Here is a 23629-nt window from a genome sequence, read left to right on the forward strand (position 1 = left end):
TAAATACCACAGCATTGTCAGATACTGATCTGTGTCACAAATGTCTGTTTTACTGCTCTGGAACAAAGCACTTAACCTTTAATTACTTAACTACAGAGGTTCATTAGCTACCAGTAGAGAGCTGCAGGGAAGCAAATTGGTCTTTGAAGTGAACGTGCTTACTCAGCAAACCTTGTGAAGAGGAATTAAAGGAAAGAAAACACTTCACTAATCAGGTAATGGGATTATTTTATACTGAGTCAGTTCCAATTACTGTGATAAAAATAAATGATTCATTTAAGTGTATGTGATCAGAAAGAGGTTAAATCTCTCTCTCTTTCTCTGTATATGTGTTTGGTTGTGTCTTTATGTGTGCATGTCATCAAAAAAGATAAATTACACATAGACACATACAAATGGCTGTTATTAATTAAAAAACCAAACAGAAACAGTGAGAAAAAAGATAGCAACCAAATTAGCATAAATTTTCACATAAATCCTTTCTCTTTCTCCCTCCTCTAGGTGTGTAAGTGTTGTGGGCGTGGCTTCATGCTGTAGGTGTGGCTTCATGCACTTATCTCCAGGATGTTCTCTTCAGCTCTGAACAATCATCACATCAAGCAGCAGGAGAAACTCAACTCTCCTTCAACCCATCACCAGATTACTCCAGAAGCCTTAGACCTCCTGTGCATTTTTTTAATCACCAGACTATATTTACCACCATCTCTGATTTTTTAGCAATATTATTATTATTATTATTTTAATTCAAGCATTTTGATCTACGTGGTTAGCCTTCCTGTCACTTTGAAAATCAAAAGTGACTATAGAAAAAAAAAGATCTATTTTTTTCTGCCAGTTTAAAATGGATTGAATGCAATAATGTCGTATGAATAAAGAAAATATAGCAAGTCAAGTAAATAAGAAAAGATAAATATAGCTTGAAAAGTCAGTCACCTGATACTGAAGATCTGAAAGAAGCTAAACAGTCAGAGAAAATGCTTTGTATGAAAACAAGCATGGGAGGATAAAAGAAAATGAGATATGGGAAAAAAGGAAACAGGACAGAACAGATGAGAGAAACAATTGGAAAAGAGGAGAATAAATTTATGAAACAGGAGGGAGGATGTCATCATCCTCTCTCGAAAGTCTTTCAAACAGGTGTCTGTGTTGAACTAAATCTATTGTATTTGACTTATAGGAAAAGCTTGAAGACTGATAGATAGATAGATAGATAGATAGATAGATAGATAGATAGATAGATAGATAGATAGATAGATAGATAGATAGATAGATAGATAGATAGATAACACTATAAACTGGAATAAAAAGTGAAAGTGAAGATAGCAGGAGGCCCACATGGTGGGTAAGGTACACCCTTCTTACATTGTAAGGCATGTCATCATCTAATGTCACAACACCACAACACCTTGGCCCCACTACACTGCAGCACAGGATGATATCCTATCTCCTCCCCTACATTCAACTGCGTGCTGACCTCGCCACTTTGCCCCCACTCCTCCCGAGAGAGTCATTGTACCCCTGATAGCGAGGGCCACGAAGGAGGACCTCTCCCTATCCCTAAACTCCTTCTCATGTTCTATCAGTCCGTAGTCTCCAGTGTGCTGTCATACGCCATTGTGTGTTGGGGTGGCAGGGCCAGGAAAAGAGATATGGACCGTCTTAACAGACTCATCCGCAGAGTGGGCTCAGTGGTCGGTCTGAGCCTGGACTCTGTGGAGTCAGTTCTGCAGAGCAGGACCAAGTCTAAAGTCAGGGCTATCATGAATAATACCAGCCACCCCCTGCACACCACCTTCTCCCAGCAGAGAAGCACCTTCAGCGGCAGACTGCTGTAACACAGCGTCTCCACAGAGAGGCTGGGGTCCTCCTTCGTACCCCATGACATCAGGGGGTACAATGACTCTCTCAGGAGGAGCGGGGGGGAGGTGGCGAGGTCAGCACGCGGTTGAATGGAGGGGAGGAGATGTCAGCCTGTGCTGCAGTGTAGTGGGGCCAAGGTGTTGTGATGTTTTGATATTAGTGACGCCTTATATTTTTGACCATTGTGAGATAGACATTAGATAGATATTAGATGTGGTGATATTATATAGTTGTGATAGTTGTGATATTAGATAGATATTAGATGTTGTGATGTTAGATAGTGATGCTTTACATTGTAAGAAGAGTGTACCTTACCCACCATGTGGGCCTTCTGCTAATTTTCACTTGCACTTTTTTTATTTACGGTATTTTATTTTATCTTATTTTAATCTTATGCTGTTTATATTTTAGTGATAATTTAGTATATGTCCTGTTAGTGCTACATGTGTCTGTTAGTGTAGTGTGTGACTTGTGTTATGTCCTTTGGTGTCAGTGTTTCTTTTTTTTATCCTGTATTTATTCATTACGTAATGCCTGAGCAGTGGATGTGTGCAATTTCCTCCAGGATTAATAAAGTATCTATCTATCTATCTATCTATCTATCTATCTATCTATCTATCTATCTATCTATCTATCTATCTATCTATCTATCTATCTATCTATCTATCTATCTATCTATCTATCTATCTATCTATCTACCTCTCCGTTGAGATGCTGTGTGACAGCAGTCTGTCGCTGAAGGTGCTCCTCTGCTGGGAGAATTTGGTGTTCAGGGGGTGGCTGGTGTTATTCACGATAGCCCTGACTGTGGACATAGTCCTGCTCTCCAGAAGTGTCTCCACAGAGTCCAGGCTCTGCCCGACCATTGAGCCTGCTCTACGGATGACTCTGTTAAGACGCTCATTTCCACCCCAACACACAATGGCATATGACAGCACACTGGAAACAACGGACTGATAGAACATGAGAAGAAGCTCAGGAGGGATGTTGAAGGAGGCCAGCCTCCTCAGGAAGTACATCCTGCTCTGCCCCTTCTTGTACACACAGTGTTGAGTGACCAGTCCAGTCTGCTGTCTAGCTGCAGTCCCATGTACTTATAGTTTACTACCACGTCCACCTCACTGCCCTCAACGATCACTGGCTGTGGAGAGGGGAGTTCCCACCCAAAATCCAGCACCATCTCCTTCGTCTTGGAGACTAGAGCTGGAGCTGGAGCTGGTTCTGTTGGCTCCACTCCATGAAGTCAGCCACCAATACAGTACTTCTGTATGTGGCATGTTTCTGAGTTGTGCTTGAAGTCCGATGTGTAGAGGGTGAGAGGGGGGAGGGCACGGTCCCCTGTGGTGCCCCAGTGCCGCTGGTCACCATAGAAGACAAACTATCCCCATATGGACATACTGGGGTCTGTCTGTTAGGTAGTCCATGATCCAGCTCACGAGGTAGGGATCCACATCCATGGAGGTCAGTTTATCCTGCAGGAGCCGGGGCTGGATGGTGTTGAAGGCGCTCAAAAAATCAAAGAAGAGCACCCTGACAGCACACTGCAGGGTGCTCTACACAAGTCCAGGACTGTGTGTAGGACCACCAACATCCAGGTAGGACAAGTTATGAGTTAATGACTTTTACAACTCCCACAAACCTCCCCACCAACCCTCGGGAACTGAGGAACCCTCCTGGACAAGGACCAAAAAGCCTTTAAGCCCTGCCAACAAGTCCTGCTGACGTGATTCAACACAGGGATGCCGTGGCTGTTTGAATTCCGTTGAAGAGAATAACACCACAATTGAAAACAGAGGATTTAGGTAGGAAAATCATTTTATTTCTTCCGTCACTTCAATGAAAAAGGACTGATGGTTCCCTTTTCAGGCCAAATGGCATAGGCTCAGTGGTAAAGTGGGCGGTAGAGTGGGTTGTCCAATGTTCTGAGATCGTCGGTACTATTCCCGCTCCCGCCCAAAAACACTTGGAGGTGAGCTGACAGTGGGAGGTGTCAGCTCACCTCTGGAGCACTGCTGAGGTGCCCTTGAGCAAGGCTCTGTCCCCTTTACAAGTTGCTCATTGGAGGCTCACCAAGATGGAACTCTCGCCACTCTACCTCCCCCTCACCTGCATGCCTACAGGCCCCCTTGAGTGTTACAGGCCTATACACACTATATAGATGCATATAACTACTAACCTGTGTGTAGAGTGGAGTCTTAATTTCCCTTTGAGGATTAATACAGATAATAAATTTTAAAAAATACTAAAAAATAAGCTCTCAGAATAAAGGAGATATATATTTTAAAGTTAAAATAAATAGTGGAACTAGAGCATGAATTAACTGTAAACTGTACTGATGTGTCTGAGTTCAACAATAACGGCTCACTGAAATGGACAAATCGAAGTTAGGTACAATTCATTCTGCTTGTAAAAATTAACAAGAAAAAAAACACTTTGCATTGTCACCTGTAAAATAACAATATGAATGAATGAAATAAGTTGTGTGTGTGTGTGTGTGTGTGTGTGTGTGTGTGTGTGTGTGTGTGTGTGTGTGTGTGTGTGTGTGTGTGTGTGTGAAGGAAGGTGGAACGGTTTGTAAAAGTCCTTCAGTCTGAAAGTTGAGTTGACTGAAACAGTTGACGTGAGTGAATTCATTCATTCATTGTCACAACCGCTTCATCCACTGTTGCCTATCCCAGCTGGCTAGGGTTTGAGACGGGGGTAACTCACGGTACTATGCCAGTGCACTGCGGACCCATACAGAGACACAGACAAACATGCACGCATACACTCTTACCTACGATTAATTTGGGACCGGCCAATTAACCTGAAGTGCATATTTTAGGAGGTGTAGGAAGCCGGAGAACCCGGAGAGAACCCACACAGAAAAGGGGGAGAACATGCAAACTCCACACAGAGCAAGACACAAACCCGGAACTGCCTTGCTGTGAAGCTTTATTGAACATTTAAATTATAACCTTCTGGAGTTGTTCCCTGTGAGAATGACAAGTATTTATGAACATGTAATAGTTTTCTTTTGATGATTTCCTTTATGAATTTCTGTATAGTAAATGAAAAAAACATGTGTAATGACTCAATACGTATGTGCTGTTTCTCTGCTGAGGCATTCCTCCTTCCTGAGTAATGACTCAGCAGGTCTAATAGTAATCCCTTATAGGACCTACTTCACACCTGACAATAAGTTAGCTTTCTATATTGGTGTGTCATCCTGAATGAGTCTATTATCACAACTTCATCAATTTCGACTGGTGCAGTAGAGGGACATGAGGCAGCGAAGGGCTGGAATCAACCCTGTCTGCCATGAAAAGGACTCACCTGCTACCTGACACACGTGTTACAGTAGGGCAGCCATGGGACACCTCCATTATTCACCCCTTTAGCGGAGAAATGCAATATTTTCAGACACCTTCTTTTAATGTTCGGAAAGAGGATGATGTCTGTACAACAAGTCTGTAGGTAATGAGGCCTCGTGTGAGTCATATGTCCTTGTATCACCTGCTCTCAGATGGCAGCACACAGTTAGAATTATGTGGTAAACATTTGCCTATGTGTGTAATTAAGCATGCACTACGAATAGAGGTTTATTGTTCTAAACAAAAAACAGTAATTTAAATAAACTGACGAGTCTGTGTTAATGTCACTGTTATTAAATGTTGGAGACATTTGTTTTGCGTATCTGATCTTACAGAATGTCTTAAGTCCAGGACTGTAAATTAGTTACTGCACAGCTTCCTCCTCGAGAACTTCAAACCTGAGTTATGGAACCGTAATACCATTTAAAATACCACAGAAATGCCTGTTTTTAGATCAATCAAGCATTTTAAAGTCATAATCTCATTTGTTATCAATAGATTTCATTGTTGTAAACAGTCCATTAAATATCAAGTTCTCTTCAGGACACAGATAATAATTTCATGAACTAAGTTTGTAACTAATATCCTGCCATAGTCTAAATTTATTTGCATAACTGCTCCTGATTTTCTTCCACGTCAACTTGTTTTTTTGTTTTTCCCGTCTTGTTTGTTGTTTTTTTTGCTTGCTACTTCATGAGTAGTACCAATGTGTGAGAGACAGAAGGGTCTGCATCTTAGGGTTTCCTAATTCAATTAACTCAACCACTGGGTTTGCAGTGTGTGTGCTTTGGAGGGAGAGAGTGGCAGTCGGACATAAGGGAGCAAAGTTAGCATTGATGCTCTTTTTCAACTCTAATTTTGAGCAGTGTCTGTGTGTGTGTGCGTGCGTGTGTGTCTTTGTAGGTGAAAGCATGTGTTTGTGCCTCTCTTCAACACAGATGGACAAATTAAATGTGTGCATGAATGAATGTGTGCATAATGAACCTCTTGACTCCTTTGTTTTCCAGACCAATGACTGAATCAAGTTTAAGGTGAACAAAATACAAAGGAAGTCAAGTAAACACACAAATGCAGGCAAACAATGTGACACAAGTTTGTTGGAACACCACAACTGAGTCCAAGAAGAATGCAACTAGAATGATCTACTGAAATGATTTCATTTTGTCCTTTTTGTACTTCGTGATCTGAATCTGACATCCCGAACCAACATAGTTGTGTCTGTCTCTTCAGCACAGACAGAACATTAATCTTAAAGTAATGTTGTGCATGGTGCCATTTGTGCACAATTAAAACATGCAAATTCTTGACCCTACACCAAAGCTGTACTCCTCATGTAGAGCTAAACAATTTCCCCTAAAATTGAGAGGATATTACAAATACTTCATGACTGTATTAAAAGCTGAGCCCTACAAGTTCTGTAGTTTATCCAATGGGAGATGATGGTGACAGAGCTGAAACAAACTTTGTGTTCCATATGAAACTCAAAAACTATTGGATGGAATTCAGCACCGATTTGTATTATGAAAGTTAACACAGTCTTCATCTTTTCCTTTTAGCTTTCCCCTTCAGGGGTCGCCACAGCGAATCAGTTTCCTCCATCTAACCCTGTCTTCTGCATCCACTTCTCTCACACCAACTACCTTCCTGTCCCTCTCATTTACACACATGTACTCTGTCTTACTGCAGGTAACCTTCATTCCTCTCCTTTCCAGGAAAAACATCCACCTCTCTAGCTTCTCCTCCACCTGTTCTCCGCTTTTACTACATATCACAATGTCATCTGCAAACATCATAGTCCATTGAGATTCCTGTTTAACTTCGTCTGTCAGCCTGTCCATCACCATAGCGAACAAGAAGGAGCTCAGAGCTGATCCCTGATGCAGTCCCACCTCCACCTTGAACTCCTCTATCACATCTACAGCACACCTCACCACTGTCTTACAGTCCTCATACATGTCCTGCACCGCTCTCACATACTTCTCTGCCACTCTGGACTTCCTCATACAATACCACAGTTCCTCTCTGGGTACCCTGTTATAAACTTTCTCCAGAGCTACAAAAACACAATGCAGTTCCCTCTAGCCTTCTCTATACTTCTGTATCAACATCCTCAAAGCAAATACTGCATCTGTTGTACTCTTTTTGGTAAGAAACTATTCTTCTGCTTACAAATGCTCACTTCTGCTCTTATGGTCTAGCTTCAACTACTCTTTCCAAAAACTTAATTGTATGGCTCATCAGCTTTATTCCTCTATAGTTGCCACAACGCTGCACATCTCCTTTGTTCTTAAAAATGGGCACCAGCACACTTCAACTCCATTCCTCAGGCATCTTCTCACTATCTAAGATCCTGTTGAACAACCCAGTCAGAAACTCTACTGCCACCTCTCCTAGACACTTTCATACCTCCACGGGTATATCATGAGAAACGAGTGCCTTTCCACCATTCATCCTCTTCAATGCCCTCATCACTTCATCCTGACTAATCTTTTCTACTTCCTGGTACACAACAGCCACCTTTTCTAGCCTTTGTTCTCACCCATTTTCCTCGTTCATCAACTCTTCAAAGTACTCTTTCCATCTTCGCATCACACTACTTGCACCTGTCAATACACTTCCATCCCTATCCTTAATCACCCTAACCTGCTGCACGTCCTTCCCATCTCTCTCTCTGTCTTGACAACCTGTGTAGATCAGTCTCCCTCTCCTTACTGTCCAACCTGTCATCATAAGCCCTTTGTTTGGCCTTTGCTACCTCTACTTTAACCTTACGCTGCATCTCCCAGTACACCTGTCTACTCTCCTCAGTCTTCTCAGTGTCCCACTTCTTCTTAGCCGACCTCTTTCTCTGTATACACTCCTGTACCTCCTCATTCCACAACCAAGTCACCTTATCTACTTTCCTTCCAGATGACACACCAAGTACTCTCCTACCTGTCTCTCTGATAACATTAGCTGTAGTTGTCCAGTCATTTGGAAGCACTTCCTGACCACCCAGAGCCTGTCTTAACTCCTTCCTCAAAGTCATGCAACACTCTCCGTTTTTCAGCTTCCACCATTTTGTCCTCTGCTCTGCCTTTGCCCTCTTCATCTTCCTCACCACCAGAGCCATCCTACACACCACCATCCTACACTGTTTTGCTACACTCTCGCCTTCCACTACTTTGACGTCACAAAAAGCAGTCAATGAAAGTAAACACAGTATGTAATGTACTGTATATGCATATATATGTATTCTTGTCACTGCAGTGCATTGTTGGTGAAGTAGTGAGACTGGAAGCTGCCAAGAGGAAACTGTCCAGAAGAAACATAATTAAATGTTTGGTGTCTGAAACAAATACTTTTAAACTTCTCTGACTGAGGTTAGTGTCTGTCTTTACAGCTTCACATTGTGAACTTGAACTTCCTGTGAAGAACACAAGATAAAATTTGAGGGTGCACATCCCTGCCTTACAAGTCCTGCAATGATGACATCAGGAGCCACACTACTTAACCTCTAATTGACCTCTAATCATGGCATTCGTCATCAAAGTCTTCAGTGAAAGAACTGTAATTGTGGATGCTGGATATGAAATAACACAATTTACACATTGCATGACGTTACAATTAAGAGTAGTTTGATTTCCAATTTTAACTTTTTATTGTTTTTGTTTCACTACTCTCTTTCTAAAACTTTTCTTATTAAATAAATAGAAAAGTAACAAATGTTTGTATAATTAAATTTAACAATGGATATATGTTAAGAAAGGTAACAAAACCAATTTTATTGCTATAATTTATTAGTTCAAGAACATTGAGAGTTGAAGCGCACCTCATTACTTGTGCTGCGTGATATGTTTCTTTTTATCTTGTCCTTCCATGGAATTGTGTAAAAACACATCCAAATAATCAAATATCAGACTGACAAATGCTTTATCACGTCCCTTTTGAATGTTGTTTACCATTCACTCAGCAAACATTCTTTATCAAACCCAAACCACAATCATTTTGCTGTTAGTAGAATAATTTTGCATCATTATAGAGGCAGTGCTGAGGGTATTTTGAGGACATTTGTTTAAAAATTATTCCTATTATCATCACATTGTGTGAAGTGTGATAACGTTTTTAACAGGTCTACCATAATAATTTCAGTTTAAAATGAAAAATATATCATGGAAAAAAATTATCAAACAGTAAACACAACACTACCATAACTTGTATAAAATAATTCTTCAATGAAATTTGGAATATTAAGGTACTCAAGTAGGAAATTTGTCCTTAGGAGGTCAACAAACTGTAGCTAAACAAGAAGCAGGAGGCGTTTCTACTTTATTAATAATACAATGGATGTGTGACAGAGTGATTCACTAGGTTATATATTTCACCCCAATAAGCATAACATCTGTTACATTTTTACATTTTTAACTTCTAGAAACTCTATCATAAGGGTCCATATCAAAGAAAACATCTCTGAATCCACCCAGAATGATAGCTGGTTTATCTTCAACAGTCCTGTAAAACCTTGAAGAAGCAACCTTAGTTTGTGGACATATCGTGATTTGATTTGACTTGGGAGAAAATCTTCAGCGCCATCATCTGTATCACTGTTGGCTGAGGAAAGCTACCGGCACCATGATGCTATGACCTTTTTTAGAAATACAGCTTTGCCCTGAGGCCAAGTACAATGAATTGGTGTAGGGATGCAAACCCAGATGACGAAGTGCTAAAACTGGCTTCATGCATCTTTTAAATGTTGCAGTGAATGGCGTCTGAGACCTAACTTTTAAATAAATGAATTCTCCCTTGCAAACACCCCGAAACAACACCAGAATGTTGTGTTTTTAGTCTCTTGCCTTCTGCCATCATCTCCCTGTCTCACTTTCTTTTCAAGTTACATTTGTATAAATGGGAAGTGGCTGTGCATGCGTAGTTACCTCATCCAGCTCCCTGTCTTTGGAGAACAGAGCCAATTTCACAATGAAATGGGAGGTGAGTCTGTAACTAGGTCATGGGTCCTTAATACAAGCACAAACACACACACACACACACACACACACACACACACACACACACACACACACACACACACACACACACACAATACACGAAATTCAAATGACGAAGAGAGACAGACAGAAGAGGAGGCAGAAATTGTGGAGTGAAAACACAAGGAGGTAGTAAGAAAAATAGGATGATGATGGAGAGGCATGAAGTCACAGATGTAGGTGGAGCAAGACAAAGGATCACTTAATGCATCCTATGTCCTAGAGACAAAATATCTCTCTCTCTCTCTCTCTCTCTCTCTCTCTCTCTCTCTCTCTCTCTCTCGCTCTCTCGCTCTCTCTCTCTCTCTTTCTTTCTCTCTCTCTCTCTCTCCCTCTCTCAAAGAAGAGGCCAGAAGATTTTAAATCACTTTATTGGTTTTTAAAGGAACTTGTTATCAAAGGACGACTTTTCAATGTAAGAACTTTTGCAGGTACATCAGTGGAGTCCAAATTCATTGCGGTTAAAATTTCCACATTTGGATGTGTGGTGGAGATTTTTGGATGTGTGGTGGAGATTTTAAAAAGAATGTGTCAAGCAAGAATCAGAATTGATTTTAACTATTTCAGAGCTATGAATTATTTAGACACTTTTACAAACCTATGGTGTGTCAAAGGTGACTTATGTTCCGTGTTAAATGAGGTAACATAACTCATGTTCAGTCACTGTTTGGTTTAATTCAAGTATATTATATACATTACAGTATATGTATATATGTACATGAATATGTATATTGAGTATATTTTGGCCACATTTCACATGACAGTTTTTTTAAAGTGTTTGTTAATCTTTGAGTGAATCTCTCTAGATCTTAACGTAACTATCTTGTAACACCGACTTCATGAATAAATGTGATTTTAAAAAGCAATCAAATCTCTCTCTCTCTCTTTGTGTGTGTGTGTGTGTGTGTGTGTGTGTGTGTGTGTGTGTGTGTGTGTGTGTGTGTGTGTGTGTGTGTGTGTGTGTGTGTGTGTGTGTGTGTGTGTGTGTGCATGCGCGTGTAAGTGTGTTGTGTATATATATAATCTTTAGGCTTACCTTTATTCCCATGAAGTTACAAATATTTTGCACTATGGCAAAATTCCCTCCCTGTCTCTTTTCTTTTCTCCATCTGTCCGACTGCCTTTCTGCCTGTCTCCAACACACAGGCACAAATACAGGCAAGACAGAAATCCTCAGCAGTGTTAAATTTAGCCGGAATGCTGTGTACTTTTGCTTACACACATTTTACTTTGAAATGCCACTAAAATATGAATGAGGCTTTTTTGAAAAATGGCTATGGGTGGCAAGAGCCTTAGGAAAAGAGAAGGACTAGGGAAAGAGAGGAGAGAGAGAGAGGGGGACAGAAAGAGAGACAGACCTATGGAAAGGCTGGTGTTAGAATAATGTATACAAGTTATCTCATATTTACTCTGTTATATTCCTTTATGTTTTTGTACTACGTAGCATAACCATCTCTCTCTGTGTGTGAGTGTCTTGCTATGTATTGAGTTATTTGTTTTTCAGGGAGACAATGGCAGCAATGGGATCACCGGAGTAATAGCAGAAGGTCCCTTGAGCAGGGCGTGACCTCTGAACTGCTAATAAGGAATGTGCCTGGTTGTTGTATTTAAAGGAGAGAATGCCGTAAAAAGAAGACTGTATTACTCTTTTTTGGCGTCATGCCACAAGTGTTGTTTTACTGTTGTTTTCTATCCCCCATCCCTTAGAAAAATAATGTAAACAGGGAACGCCCCAAGAAAATAAAGAGGATTCGGCAGAGACATGTTGAGAATGGGTTGGAGATCTGTAACTGAGCACATCTCTGTCCGTTCTCCTCGTGAGTAAAAAATACAACTGTTGTCTTCCCTTTTTTGTGAGTGTGTTTTAAATGTTCTAGGTTGTTTGAACCTGACTGCTGGAATAGGATTCCTAATAGGTTTTTAACATATAAGAGCAAGAGAGCCAGGTAATCTACAGGTCATAAAAAAAATCTGTATTCAGACTGCTTGAGAAGTCAATCAGATAAAAGCTAACTGGTACTTTAGAGGTGAAATTCAACTGAGACAAAGACAAGTTATAGTTCAATGAGCTCCAATTTTTAACAAGATGGCAGACAGTAGCTAAACTTACAGCTTTAGAATAGCGAGTTATTACAGAAATCGTATCTGTTTATGTCTTTACAAGGCAGTACAGTCGCTCAGTGGATAGCGATGTTGCCTCACAGCAAGAAGGTCCTTGGTTTAATTCTATCTGGAGTCTTACTGTGCGGCGTTTGTATGTTCTCCCTATGTCTGCATGAGTTCTCTCCAGGTTTTTTGGCTTCCTCCCATCTCCAAAAACAACCAACTTAGCTGAAGTTGTTGACGATTTCTGCCTTCATAAGATAACAGAATGTAAATGCCATTGCCACTTTAGGCCTTACATGAATATTCATTCATTTATTCATTCATTCATCTTCTGCCGCTTCATCCGCCATAGCGGGTCACGGGGAGCTGGAGCCTAACTCAGCTGGAATAGGGCGTGAAGCGGGGGACACTCCGGGTACGACGCTAGTGCACTGCGGAGCCACACACAAAGACGGACAATCATGCACACAAACACTCACTCCTCGGGCATTTTGGGACCGGCCAATCAACCTGAAGCTCATGCTTTTGGAGGTGGGAGGAAGCCGGAGAACCCGGGGAGAACCCATGCAGACACGGGGAGAGCATGCGAACTCTGCACAGAGCAGGACTTGAGCCCAGACCCGCCGTGTTATGAGGCGACAGCGCTACCCACTGCGCCACCGTGCTGCCCATACATGAATATTAGTTCTTAAAATTTTTCCTCACTCAACGAACATGCTAGATGTTGAATGGTACAGCATTAGAAATGCATTTATCTCTCTTAACCCAGTACAAGCTGTGAAGTCACAACCTGGTACTAGAGAGGTGGCTGGGTGAAGACTGGATCAATAAGTCTCACAGCTTTACCTGCTGCTGTGTGCATCAAGGCAATAAATAGCTTTCATCCAGTTTATAGCCACATGTTGGCTGGCAGCTGAAAATTAAATCAAATCTTCCTGCAAAAAGCAAAAACAAAAAAAGAAACAAACAAAAAAAACAACCCCACACATGACCGAACAGTGTTGGTAAGAAGCATTCTGTGTTCTGTCCTGCTATTAAAAGAGGAAAGAATGCATCATATTGTATGCTTTTGATCCAGGTTTGTGCTGCAGACATTTCCACTGCTGTTGAAAATGATGCACTTAGAATTAGACCATTGACAGTCTACACTACTGGACACACAAACCCATTCTAACTGTCTCTCTCTATGATACACACTTAAGACAATATTAAACACACACAGCGTTAGATACATCAGAAAGCTCTCACTCGTGTTTGTACATGCAGGCTTGAGGCAACACACATACAGTAGGTATGCAAATGTGCACACATAGCTGTGGTGTTCTAGGTAGCATATTGCTCCTGAGGGCAGCTTGGGGCTGATAGAGCTCTTCATTGTGGGACACGACAGATAGAAGAACAAGAATAGAGTGTTCAGTCTGCCTCAGTGTCAACGCCTCTCTCTTGTGTTTGCACAATTTTCATAGAATGCATTCTTTAATCATTATGTAGAACAATATTATATATTTGGATGAATATGTTTGTAGAAATACAGATATGTGTTTGTTTTGTTTATATATTTTTTAAAATATACAGTACATCCAGGGTGTATGCCTATGTACAAGAGAATAACAGTACAGCGACAGACACAACAGACATCACACAACACAAAAAGGTTAACCGCATCTGGCTATATTTGACTTGACTCGGCACTTTTTTTTTTTTTTACATCAATCTCTCAATCCTCATGATGCTTTCATCACCTATTTAAGATATTAACATCTGCACCTTCTCAATACAACGCTTCATATGACCCTTTACTATCTCCTTCTTTGGAACTATAAAAGAGCCGGTGTTGCAGCAGGATTTTTCTTTGCAAATGGAAGTGCAAAAAAGATTAGCCCAGTCAAGCTGTTAGTATAGAGTGGAAATGGGGTTTACGTGTAGTCCTATGCAAACCTCATTAAAAAGAACCAGTTAAAATAATAAAAATAGGCATCAAGCCACAAATCTCACATCTGAAGAGGTTGACCTCACCATTTTATGACATGATCAGCTCTGACAGGCTGCAGAGGCTGACAGTGATCACAGAGCAGCACAAATTACTGAACTGCGAACTACAGGCACTCACCCAGACTGACTAACAAAGGGCAAGTCAACCCTGATGAGAGGACGTGTCCCTAAAGGTAAGACATCTTCAGAAACAAGCCAATAACCTGCCTCTCCCCAGATCTAGTGACTATGTTGAGAAATCACAAGCTCAAACACCTAAGGAAACCTCAGAAAAGCATCAGAGACAACATGAGAGGTCAACGCAACAGTCCATGCTGCTTTCACCAGCATTTCAGAGCTATATCAACAACTGAATGTATAGCTCTTATATTATCATGTGGCCTTTGGTCATGGGATGATGAGCAGTCATAAAAGACAAGTAATATTTTAAGGGAAATTTTTCAGATTCTCTTGATCATCCTTTTCTATCTTTACTGAATCAACTCACTCAGTCTTTGTTTTCTTGTTTGTTTAACCATAATTTTTTTTCGAAATTGTTTTTTTCCCCCCCAGATACCTCCCTGTATCTTTGTTTCCCTCCTCCTCTGACTGTAAGTTATCCCTTCTCTGACCTGATCAGAGTTTTCTGCGCAGTAGACCATATGTGTGCTTAATTTGTCACTTTGTGTATTTGGGTGTATATGCATTGTCTCTGAGTATATGCTTATTTCAACTAGAGTTTTATGTAGCTTCCCCTCCACACAAATAGCGGTAATAATGTGTGACTCTGTGCCCTGTCATCATCAGACCTACCACACAGCATTATTACTATCACATGCAACGTAATGCAACCGAAGACCATGTTGAAATACAGCTGAACAAATCCAAACTCAGACAGTGAGCACATACTGTAGAATGGTTATTGTGGGTTAGGTTTTTATCACAGTACTTTACAGATATTTTCTTCATTATTTAAAATACAGACAACAATTTGAAAATTGAAAATCTGAAAGAAAAATAGTTATCTCGTGTTTCATGGACATTGCAATTGTAACATGTATGGGGGAGAACATATTAGGGGGTTGTATTTACTATGCAGGAGTTTCTAGTGATTGTCATTTGCTTTGCATTTACAGTGAGAATTGAATATTTCCTTTTTTTTAATATTCAGTCCCAGTTATAAAAAAAAAAAGATTAGAAAATAATTCTGCTTCCAGGAGCCTGATACTTCTCTCTACCTGCTGCCTGGTATTATGGAATAATTGTGTCACTGTCACATGACACATGACACACATGACAAATGTCAGAATTATCACTTAATTGAGATCATCACATGGAGAAAACATCTGCATGTATCAGTAGAGAGCTGAAGGATGACACGCATCATACATCAAAAACACTGCAAACACTATAAACACTTTACCAATGCCTATTTAGGCCTGTTTATTTATGCCTGTTTATCCTATGCCTATTTATGCCTTTCTATTTATATATTCTTGGTGGGTTATTTTTTTATTCTTTCTTGGTGTTGGTCACTTCCTGGTTCGCTGACAGCGCTGAGTGGCGCTATTACCGTATTAGTCAGCGCCTGTCATCTGTAGCCGCGAACTGCAAGCAAAAATACGCCATGAAAATCTACTCTCGTGAATTTATCATGGAGTGGTCACGGGTCCGGACAGAACCATCATGCGGTCCGGATCTGGACCGTGGTCCGCCATTTGGTGACCCATGCTCTATAGAGAGAAAGAGCGAGAGAGAAGAGGAAAAAAAAGGCACACCAGATTTTTTCCCTAGTCGCACTGATGCTCCCAAATATATTTAATAGTCGCACTGATAAAAATTTTGGCATATATGAGACCAAAATGGTCGCAATTTCAAGCCCTGCCTTTAAATATTCTCTAGAGTTCACACACTCACAGTCAGGCATTCTCCATCTCAGGGTTAAGAACTGACAGCAAGGACTTCATAGTAAACACAAGTGATTACATCAGTAGAAGCAAATCAAAAGCTGTAAGTGTTCAAAAGTGACAGTAAGAGGTTTTGAAAGAAGGACTTAGAGAGTGTGACATCTAGAAATGCAGGGTTTTCTTCAATTCAGAGCCAAATTTAGGGTTAACTCCAGTACCTTTTCTCAGCTACAAACGATTTATAAGAATCAACATCATTGCCAACAGCTGATCTCCTGGATCTGCGTCTGTCTTTACTTTAATCTTCATTTAATATTTAAAGCACAGTCATAAAACCTGCTGCCAAGAGACACAGACCTGACTACAGGATCAAGGACAGAGCTGCTTAGAAAAGGGCTGGCATCTGCTGGGAGATGTCTTGGGGCTGGTTTCAATTAAAATAGCTGAGATGTGAGCATACTGTAAGAAACATGAGCTGGAGCTGAACAAATCCCTGTTTACATGGCTATGGATGGATGGAGCCTTTACAACAGCGAATCTAAAGAACCCATACAGAGTTAAGCTGTCTGTTTACCTTTGAGTCAGACTTCATACATAATACACACAAAAACATGAACATGTACACATACACACACACACACACACACACACACACACACACACACACACACACACACACACACACACACACATAAATCATGTGTTCACAAACATGTAGTGGGTCATGAACATTAGCTTGGATATTTCAGTAAGAATGAGCCACACTCACACACACACACACACACACACACACACACGCACACACACACACACACACACACATACACCCACACACACACACACACACACACACACACACACACACACACACACACACACACACACACACACACACACACACACACACACACACACACACACACACACACACACACACACACACACACACACATCCCTCCCTACAGAGACACACACTGCAGCCAGAGTGTCGCTGCCCCACTCTCACATAAACACACAGACATTGAGGCTCTGTCCACACGATGACGGAACTTTTAGAAAACTTTTTTGTTGCGTTTACGCCTTCCGTCCACACGACAACGCAGATATCCGAAACGAAAACACAACTTTTTGAAAACCCTGGCTGAGGTGGATTTTTAAAAAAAACGCTGGGTCTGCGTTGTCGTGTGGACGGTGTATCCGCAACTTTTTAAAAACGCTGACGTCTTGCCTGCGACGAAAACCGCGTTGACGTCATATTTATGGGCCCGTGTGTACAAACATGATGGATGTACAAACCTTGTTGATGACAGCATTCTTGCAGGCGTTTTGTGACAACAAAACACGGAGGATTCCTATTGGATAAAATTAGACTCAATACTGCCACTACATGGTTTGTCATGCTTATAGCCGTCTTCGGAAACGCACTGATGCGTTTACGTGTGGACGGAGATGTTTTCGAAAACGCTGTTGTGTGGATGCGAATTGGTCTAGATGCGTTTTCAAAAAGCTGCGTTTTAAAAAAAAAACCGTCATCGTGTGGACGGGTCCTGAGTGATCTCTCTGTGAGTGGCTTCACTTGTAGCTCACGTTACTGTCCTTAGGTTTTCTTCAGCTTGCATCTATTTTGGTGTATTTTGGGTTACTCACGTACTGCGTTTGACCAGACAGAGCTGAAAACTGCTCGTGTCGCATAGGTCACTGCCTTCACGATGGTGTTTTTTTGTTTTTTTTTAATTATTTTTAACTGCTTGCTCTTAGTTTGACACTTTCTCACTTCAGTTCAAATTAATGATTTTCTGCGTTGGTTCTCCGGCTTCCTCCCACCTCCAAAAGCATGTGCTTCAGGTTGATTGGCTGGAGATTTTATTTTCTCATTCTTTTAATCCTTATCACACTATGAACGCGCCCCCACGTTCAGATCACATGATATTTTTAAACCATTCGTAACAAACAATGTTTGCCACGTGGACTGTCTGTCACGTGATTCGAACATGTCTCACGATTCGTGCATTTAGTTACATGACGCAAAAATGTACCATGATTCGTGCATTTTGTCATGTGATGCAAACATGTCTCTTGATTCGTCCATTTCAAGTGGCTCTGTGTCTTATTTTGAAAAACTCCTTTGAAGAGTGGCATAAGTGACATAAAGTGTATATAGTTATGTTAGAAGCCTATGGCAACCTTTTTGGAGTTCAAAATCAAATCGATGAGTGTGTTTTTGGTTTTTATGTGCAATAAAATACAATTTTCCCATTTCCTAATTTGACTGTGTATCTATTGTGCCCTAATATGTCAATATAGTAAATTATAGGGAAACAATAACCACCTCTTCATATAGCCAAAGTTGTGCTGAAGACAAACATATCAAGCACGGGAATGTTAAATATCTTTTAATGTGGTGGGTAGAGACAAATATTAAAGATACCAAAAAACGCCCAAAAGAGGTTAGGGGTCTAAGAGTTATACCTTGCTATGTTTTAGGGTAAGACATCGGGCCACATTTTAAAAGTATGGGCAACGGTTGAAAGTAAGACGTTGGCTTTTCACTTTGTGTATGCTCCAACTGTAGGCACAGATGGAGTGGCTTTTTTAAATATTTTAAACAATGTAGTTCAGTAATGCTGCCAGAGGTGGGTACCTGTTTTTAGGAGGGAATTTTAATTGTACAGAAAACCCCATTTTAGACAGGAATCACCAGAAGCCTCATGCTGCATCAAACAAGAAACTGAAAGATTTTATAAAATCAAATGATCTGGCTGACATGTGGAGGAATTTTATGGAAAATGTTGAGAGTACACATGGGTAGGCTGCAGAGAGCACACACTATCCATGTCACGATTAGACAGATTTTTTTGTTTTACCCACCATTATAATGTTTTTAAGAACTGTTCCATGTTGTCAGCTGGTTTTACAGATCATGCTCTTGTACAGTGTTGTATTTTTATTCATAACATAAAAGCTGGACATGCTTTCTGGAATTTTAATACAACACTTTTATCTGATGGATGTCTTAAAACAGCTTTTATTACTTTTTGGAATACAGTGTGCCCTCGGTCTTTGCGGTCAATGCGTTCCAGGAACCACACGCAATTGAAGTATTTATCTTATTATTTACGGTGATTTAAACGTTTATGAACCCTCCCCATACTGATATTAAACCACCTTCTATCTGTATTACCTTTTCCCACACTCTTATCGACTGTTTAAAACACTTTTGACGGAACAAGTGCACTTCTGGATGCCGTCAGCCAATAGACTGTGGATACGGTATTACCTTGACTGCCAACCCAAAATCTGTGATGAGGTGGAGTTGCAATCGTTGATGTGCAATCACATGAGGGCGCACAGTAGTTTTAAAAAGCAAAAAACTTTATTTTAGCTCCCTGCAGCAGTGGTGGGATGTAGGAAAAAGCCAGATCAAGAATCTGTGTATCACTTACACTCAGAATGTCTCTGATGACTTGCTCAGGTCTATCAGAGATCTTGAGACAAGTAGTCGAACTGCAGACATTAGCAGAGTCCACAGGAGAAAGAGGGAAATTACAACCCTCAAAGACCAAAAGTGTACTTTAGCTCAGCTGCTGGGTGTGCCCGCGAGGGGCGCCGTGGTACGCAGTAAGTTCAATAACATTATTCTGATGGATGCTCCCTCTCACTTTGGGCTGGAGAGGAAAAACGGACAGAGGAGGTTGATCCACTCTCTGCAATCCATGGATGGTACGGTGGTGGAAGACAGTGCAGAAATCTGTGGATAGGCCACAGGTTTCTATGAGGAACTGTTTCATTCTGAGTACACTGAGAAACCTGACATATTGACAACATTTTTCTCCGGTCTGCCAAAGGAGTCAGCAGACAGTAACAACTGCCTAGATGCTGACATCACCCCGCAGGGGCTGTCTGTGGCCCTGTAGGGGATAGAACCTGGCAATTCTCCTGGCTTAGATGGACTACCAATTGAATTCTATAAAGAACACTGGGCAGTGATTGGCAAGGACCTCTCCGTGCTCAGGGAAAACCTGATGACAAATCGGCTGCCCTTGAGCTTTAGGAGGGCGATCCTCGAGCTCCTGCCGAAAAACGGAGACGTTCAGGAGATCAGGAACTGGCGGCCGGTGGTCCTCCTTTGCACAGACTACAAGCTCCTCTCCAAGTTCTTGGCCAACAGGCTAAGAAAATTGATGGAGCAGGTTGTTCATGCAGACAGAATTACAAGAAAATTAAATGGGAAAACTCAGATAAATGAAATGCTTAAACTCACCGAAACAACTCTTCAAATGGCTTAAACACAAAATTCATTCTCCTTTCTTTTCTCAAGTACACCCCACTAGCTAGAGCAGGTTAACTAGTTCAAGTTAGCTAGAAAAGGTTAGCTATTTCAGGTTAGCTAGCTAAGGTGAGCTAGAACAGGTTAGCTAGAACAGGTTATCTAGAACAGTTTAGCTAGTTCAGGTTAGCTACAACAGGTTAGCTCCTTCAGGGATGGCACCCTCTTCTCGCTAGAGCTTCTCTTCGAATGTGCATAACTTGTGCATAGCGCCGCCTTCTCAGAGAGAGTATCCAATCACAGGACACTTACATGTCAGGTGAACGTGAGGCCAGCTAGAATGCCTTAGTGTCGCCAACTCACGATCTGATTGGCCATCGCATCTGTCTGTTAACTATATGTTCCCTTTCACTCACAGTGCAGGGAGACCTGCATTGTAGATTCTGAGGGTCCTTGGCAGATTTCGTTCATCCTTGGGGCAGCACTGGCTCAGTGGTAAAGTGGGCGGTAGAGCGGGTTGTCCAATGTTCCTAAGATTGGCGGTTCGATTCCCGCTCCCGCCCAAAGAAAACATTCAGAGGTCAGAGGACATTTATTTTTAAAAAACCCCGTATGTTGTTTCCTACATGTTTACTTATATGTTATATTTACTTGTAAATGAAGTCCATGCGCCGCTCCATCTGAACAATAGCATGTAATCCTCCATTTTTATAGTAAGGCAAGACGAGTGGGAAACAAATTAATGTCTGCACTTGAATATAGATCGTAGTCAACGGCCGAGGAAGATAAATCTTCGGCAGAATCCGTGGGATCACCAGCGCCCCCTACCATGAGGCCGGAGAACTTTGTACCTCACTTCATGCCTTTTCCAAGCGGTTTCAGGACCACTCAACCCAAGAAAGACGTTACACACAAGCACTTGTTGACAAAAAAACACTGCATATTATATACATTAGCTAAATAATTTAGCTAATGTATATAATATATTAGCTAAATTATGGGAATTTAGTTCATAGAGCAAAGGTATTTCAAAATTTTAATAGCGACAAATAGGGAGATAGCGTTAGAGTCTCACTGCATAGCATGCCAGCACAGCTATCCGGGTCATTGCGTAATCCATGGTGAAGCTCGGTTGGCTGGTGCCTCACTGCAGGTCTCTTCTCAGTATTTCAGCGGTAAATGTGAAAATTCAGCGATTTTGAGTAAAAATAACCTAAAATTGGTGACGTTAAATGGAAAATAACTTTATAATACACATCACTGGATAAATATAACCATTTAATTTACTTCCTCCATCCTTCATTTCTTTTTTTCATGACAGCAGGTGAGGCCATGCCTCACCTGCCTCCCCTTACCGCACCTCACTAAAACAAACAAACAATTAACAGAATAAACATCGGGCATGCTCGGGATCGGGCATTCATCGACATGTGTCCAAAGTACTGGACGAAAAACAAACAAAACAAGACTGACGAAAGACGAAAACAAGCCGACAGTAAAAAACGCAAATTACTGCACGAACAAACATCCATCGCCCACGGTGACCTGAGACCTCTCAGGGCGTGGTCAGGAGATAGTAGGCTACCGCAGAGAGCAGAGCTCTGCCCAGTGATCAGATCTGCAGCCTGAAGCAGGCCCACGGCAATGAAAGGCAACAATGCATATTAAAAATGAAATATATTACAAGGAACACACTCACACAGTTGAGGTGCTTGAAAGAAGTTATACATAAAATAATTACCCTGTAATTAGCCTACTATGTTAATGTCCAATCGCAGCACCATGTGGTATTTATTTCATCCAATCCTTTCCCAACCTATTATTGTGTTGTGAACAAACTAACATCTGTACAAAACCACATTTATCTCATTAAATATACTTCTTATGTATATGTATGCATTTTAAATATACTAAATGTACTATATCGCCAATCATGCATGCGGATTTTCATTAACATTTTATAATCCCTGACTTGTTCAGACCTAAATATAAAAGTAGATGTGACGTATCGCTTCAGTCTGTGCATCGTGTCCTACCTGTGACCTTGAGTTGGGTTGTTCGCCTCACTAGCCTGGATCCATACTGTAACTCACAGGTGTAATTTCCTCCGTCGCCCTCCTCCACCTCAGGAATCCAGATATGAGTTGTGTTAAACGTGACGGAGCTTCTCCATTCAACTCTCTCACACTCCTGACAGTGGACACATGTCGATCAGGTTATAGTCTGCTTAGGACACTCAGTGTGTATCCTGTGAACTCTGTGTGTATCGTACCTTATACCATGTCATCTGTGGTTGCTTGTATGGAGCCAGATAGTCTTCTATGTCAGGACAGGTGATCATCTTGCTGTGGGTTATTTCAGCTTTCTCCAGGTGACGGATTTTGCTGCTGAAGCATTTCCCCTCATCACTGCCCTCCACAGTCATAGACATTGACACCTTCATGCAGTATGTCGAGTTCCTGAACAAATTGCAAACACAACACAACATTTGAAAAATACATTTATCATATCCCTCTTCCTGCATTAATGGCTGTTTTAACATTACAGAAAGTTCTGAAGCAATGACGTAAACAGAACTCCCAGAAAGTCTCAATTTGATTAAATTACAGAACCATAAAGAAACTCAATGTTTCTTTCATGATGTTGAATGAGTGACAGCCCAAAGAAAAGGGAGACTGCACGGAATCTAATACATGAACAGAACTTACTGTATGTTAAGGCAATGGTGCCCTTTATTGCATTTCTCCAAAGGCTTGAGTCCAAGGATCAGTTTCAGTTGAGTGGAGTTGTTCATAACGCACAAGCTGATAATTAAGTTTCTATGATCATCAATCTAAATTTCAGAAGCTAAATATCAGTACTCATTTTGAAAATTTCCTTTTAATTAAAAGCATTCAAAGTCATCTAATTCAGCTAATGTAAAGAAAATGGTTCCCAGAATTAGGGCTGCTTCAGGTGTTGCCCTTTATCATCGGAGATTGGGCTTAGAGAACAGTAATGAGACACAGTATTTCTGTAGCAGCAGCATTTTCAAATGGAGCAAGAAAGCAGCAGCTCTGAAGAACAGCAGACTGTGCAGCGTTACCATGAATCCAGTTCTTTTCAAAGGGTATTTTAAAGCCATGATGTAGTGAGTGGCAC

The 23629-nt window shown here is 41.1% G+C and overlaps 1 protein-coding gene across 1 annotated transcript in view; it reads right to left on the bottom strand.

Annotated features, from left to right (window-relative positions):
- Positions 1 to 23629, bottom strand: part of il1rapl2 (interleukin 1 receptor accessory protein-like 2) — a 437686-nt gene that overhangs the window by 130663 nt on the left and 283394 nt on the right. The window contains exons 5-6 of the mRNA XM_068325785.1: positions 22761 to 22947; positions 22525 to 22678 (exon numbers count right to left, since the gene is read on the bottom strand). Of these exons, the coding sequence (XP_068181886.1) occupies positions 22525 to 22678; positions 22761 to 22947 (341 nt within the window). The remainder of the gene's footprint in view (positions 1 to 22524; positions 22679 to 22760; positions 22948 to 23629) is intronic.

This window comes from Antennarius striatus, chromosome 10, assembly GCF_040054535.1.
Source record: "Antennarius striatus isolate MH-2024 chromosome 10, ASM4005453v1, whole genome shotgun sequence".
Lineage (NCBI taxonomy): Eukaryota > Metazoa > Chordata > Actinopteri > Lophiiformes > Antennariidae > Antennarius > Antennarius striatus.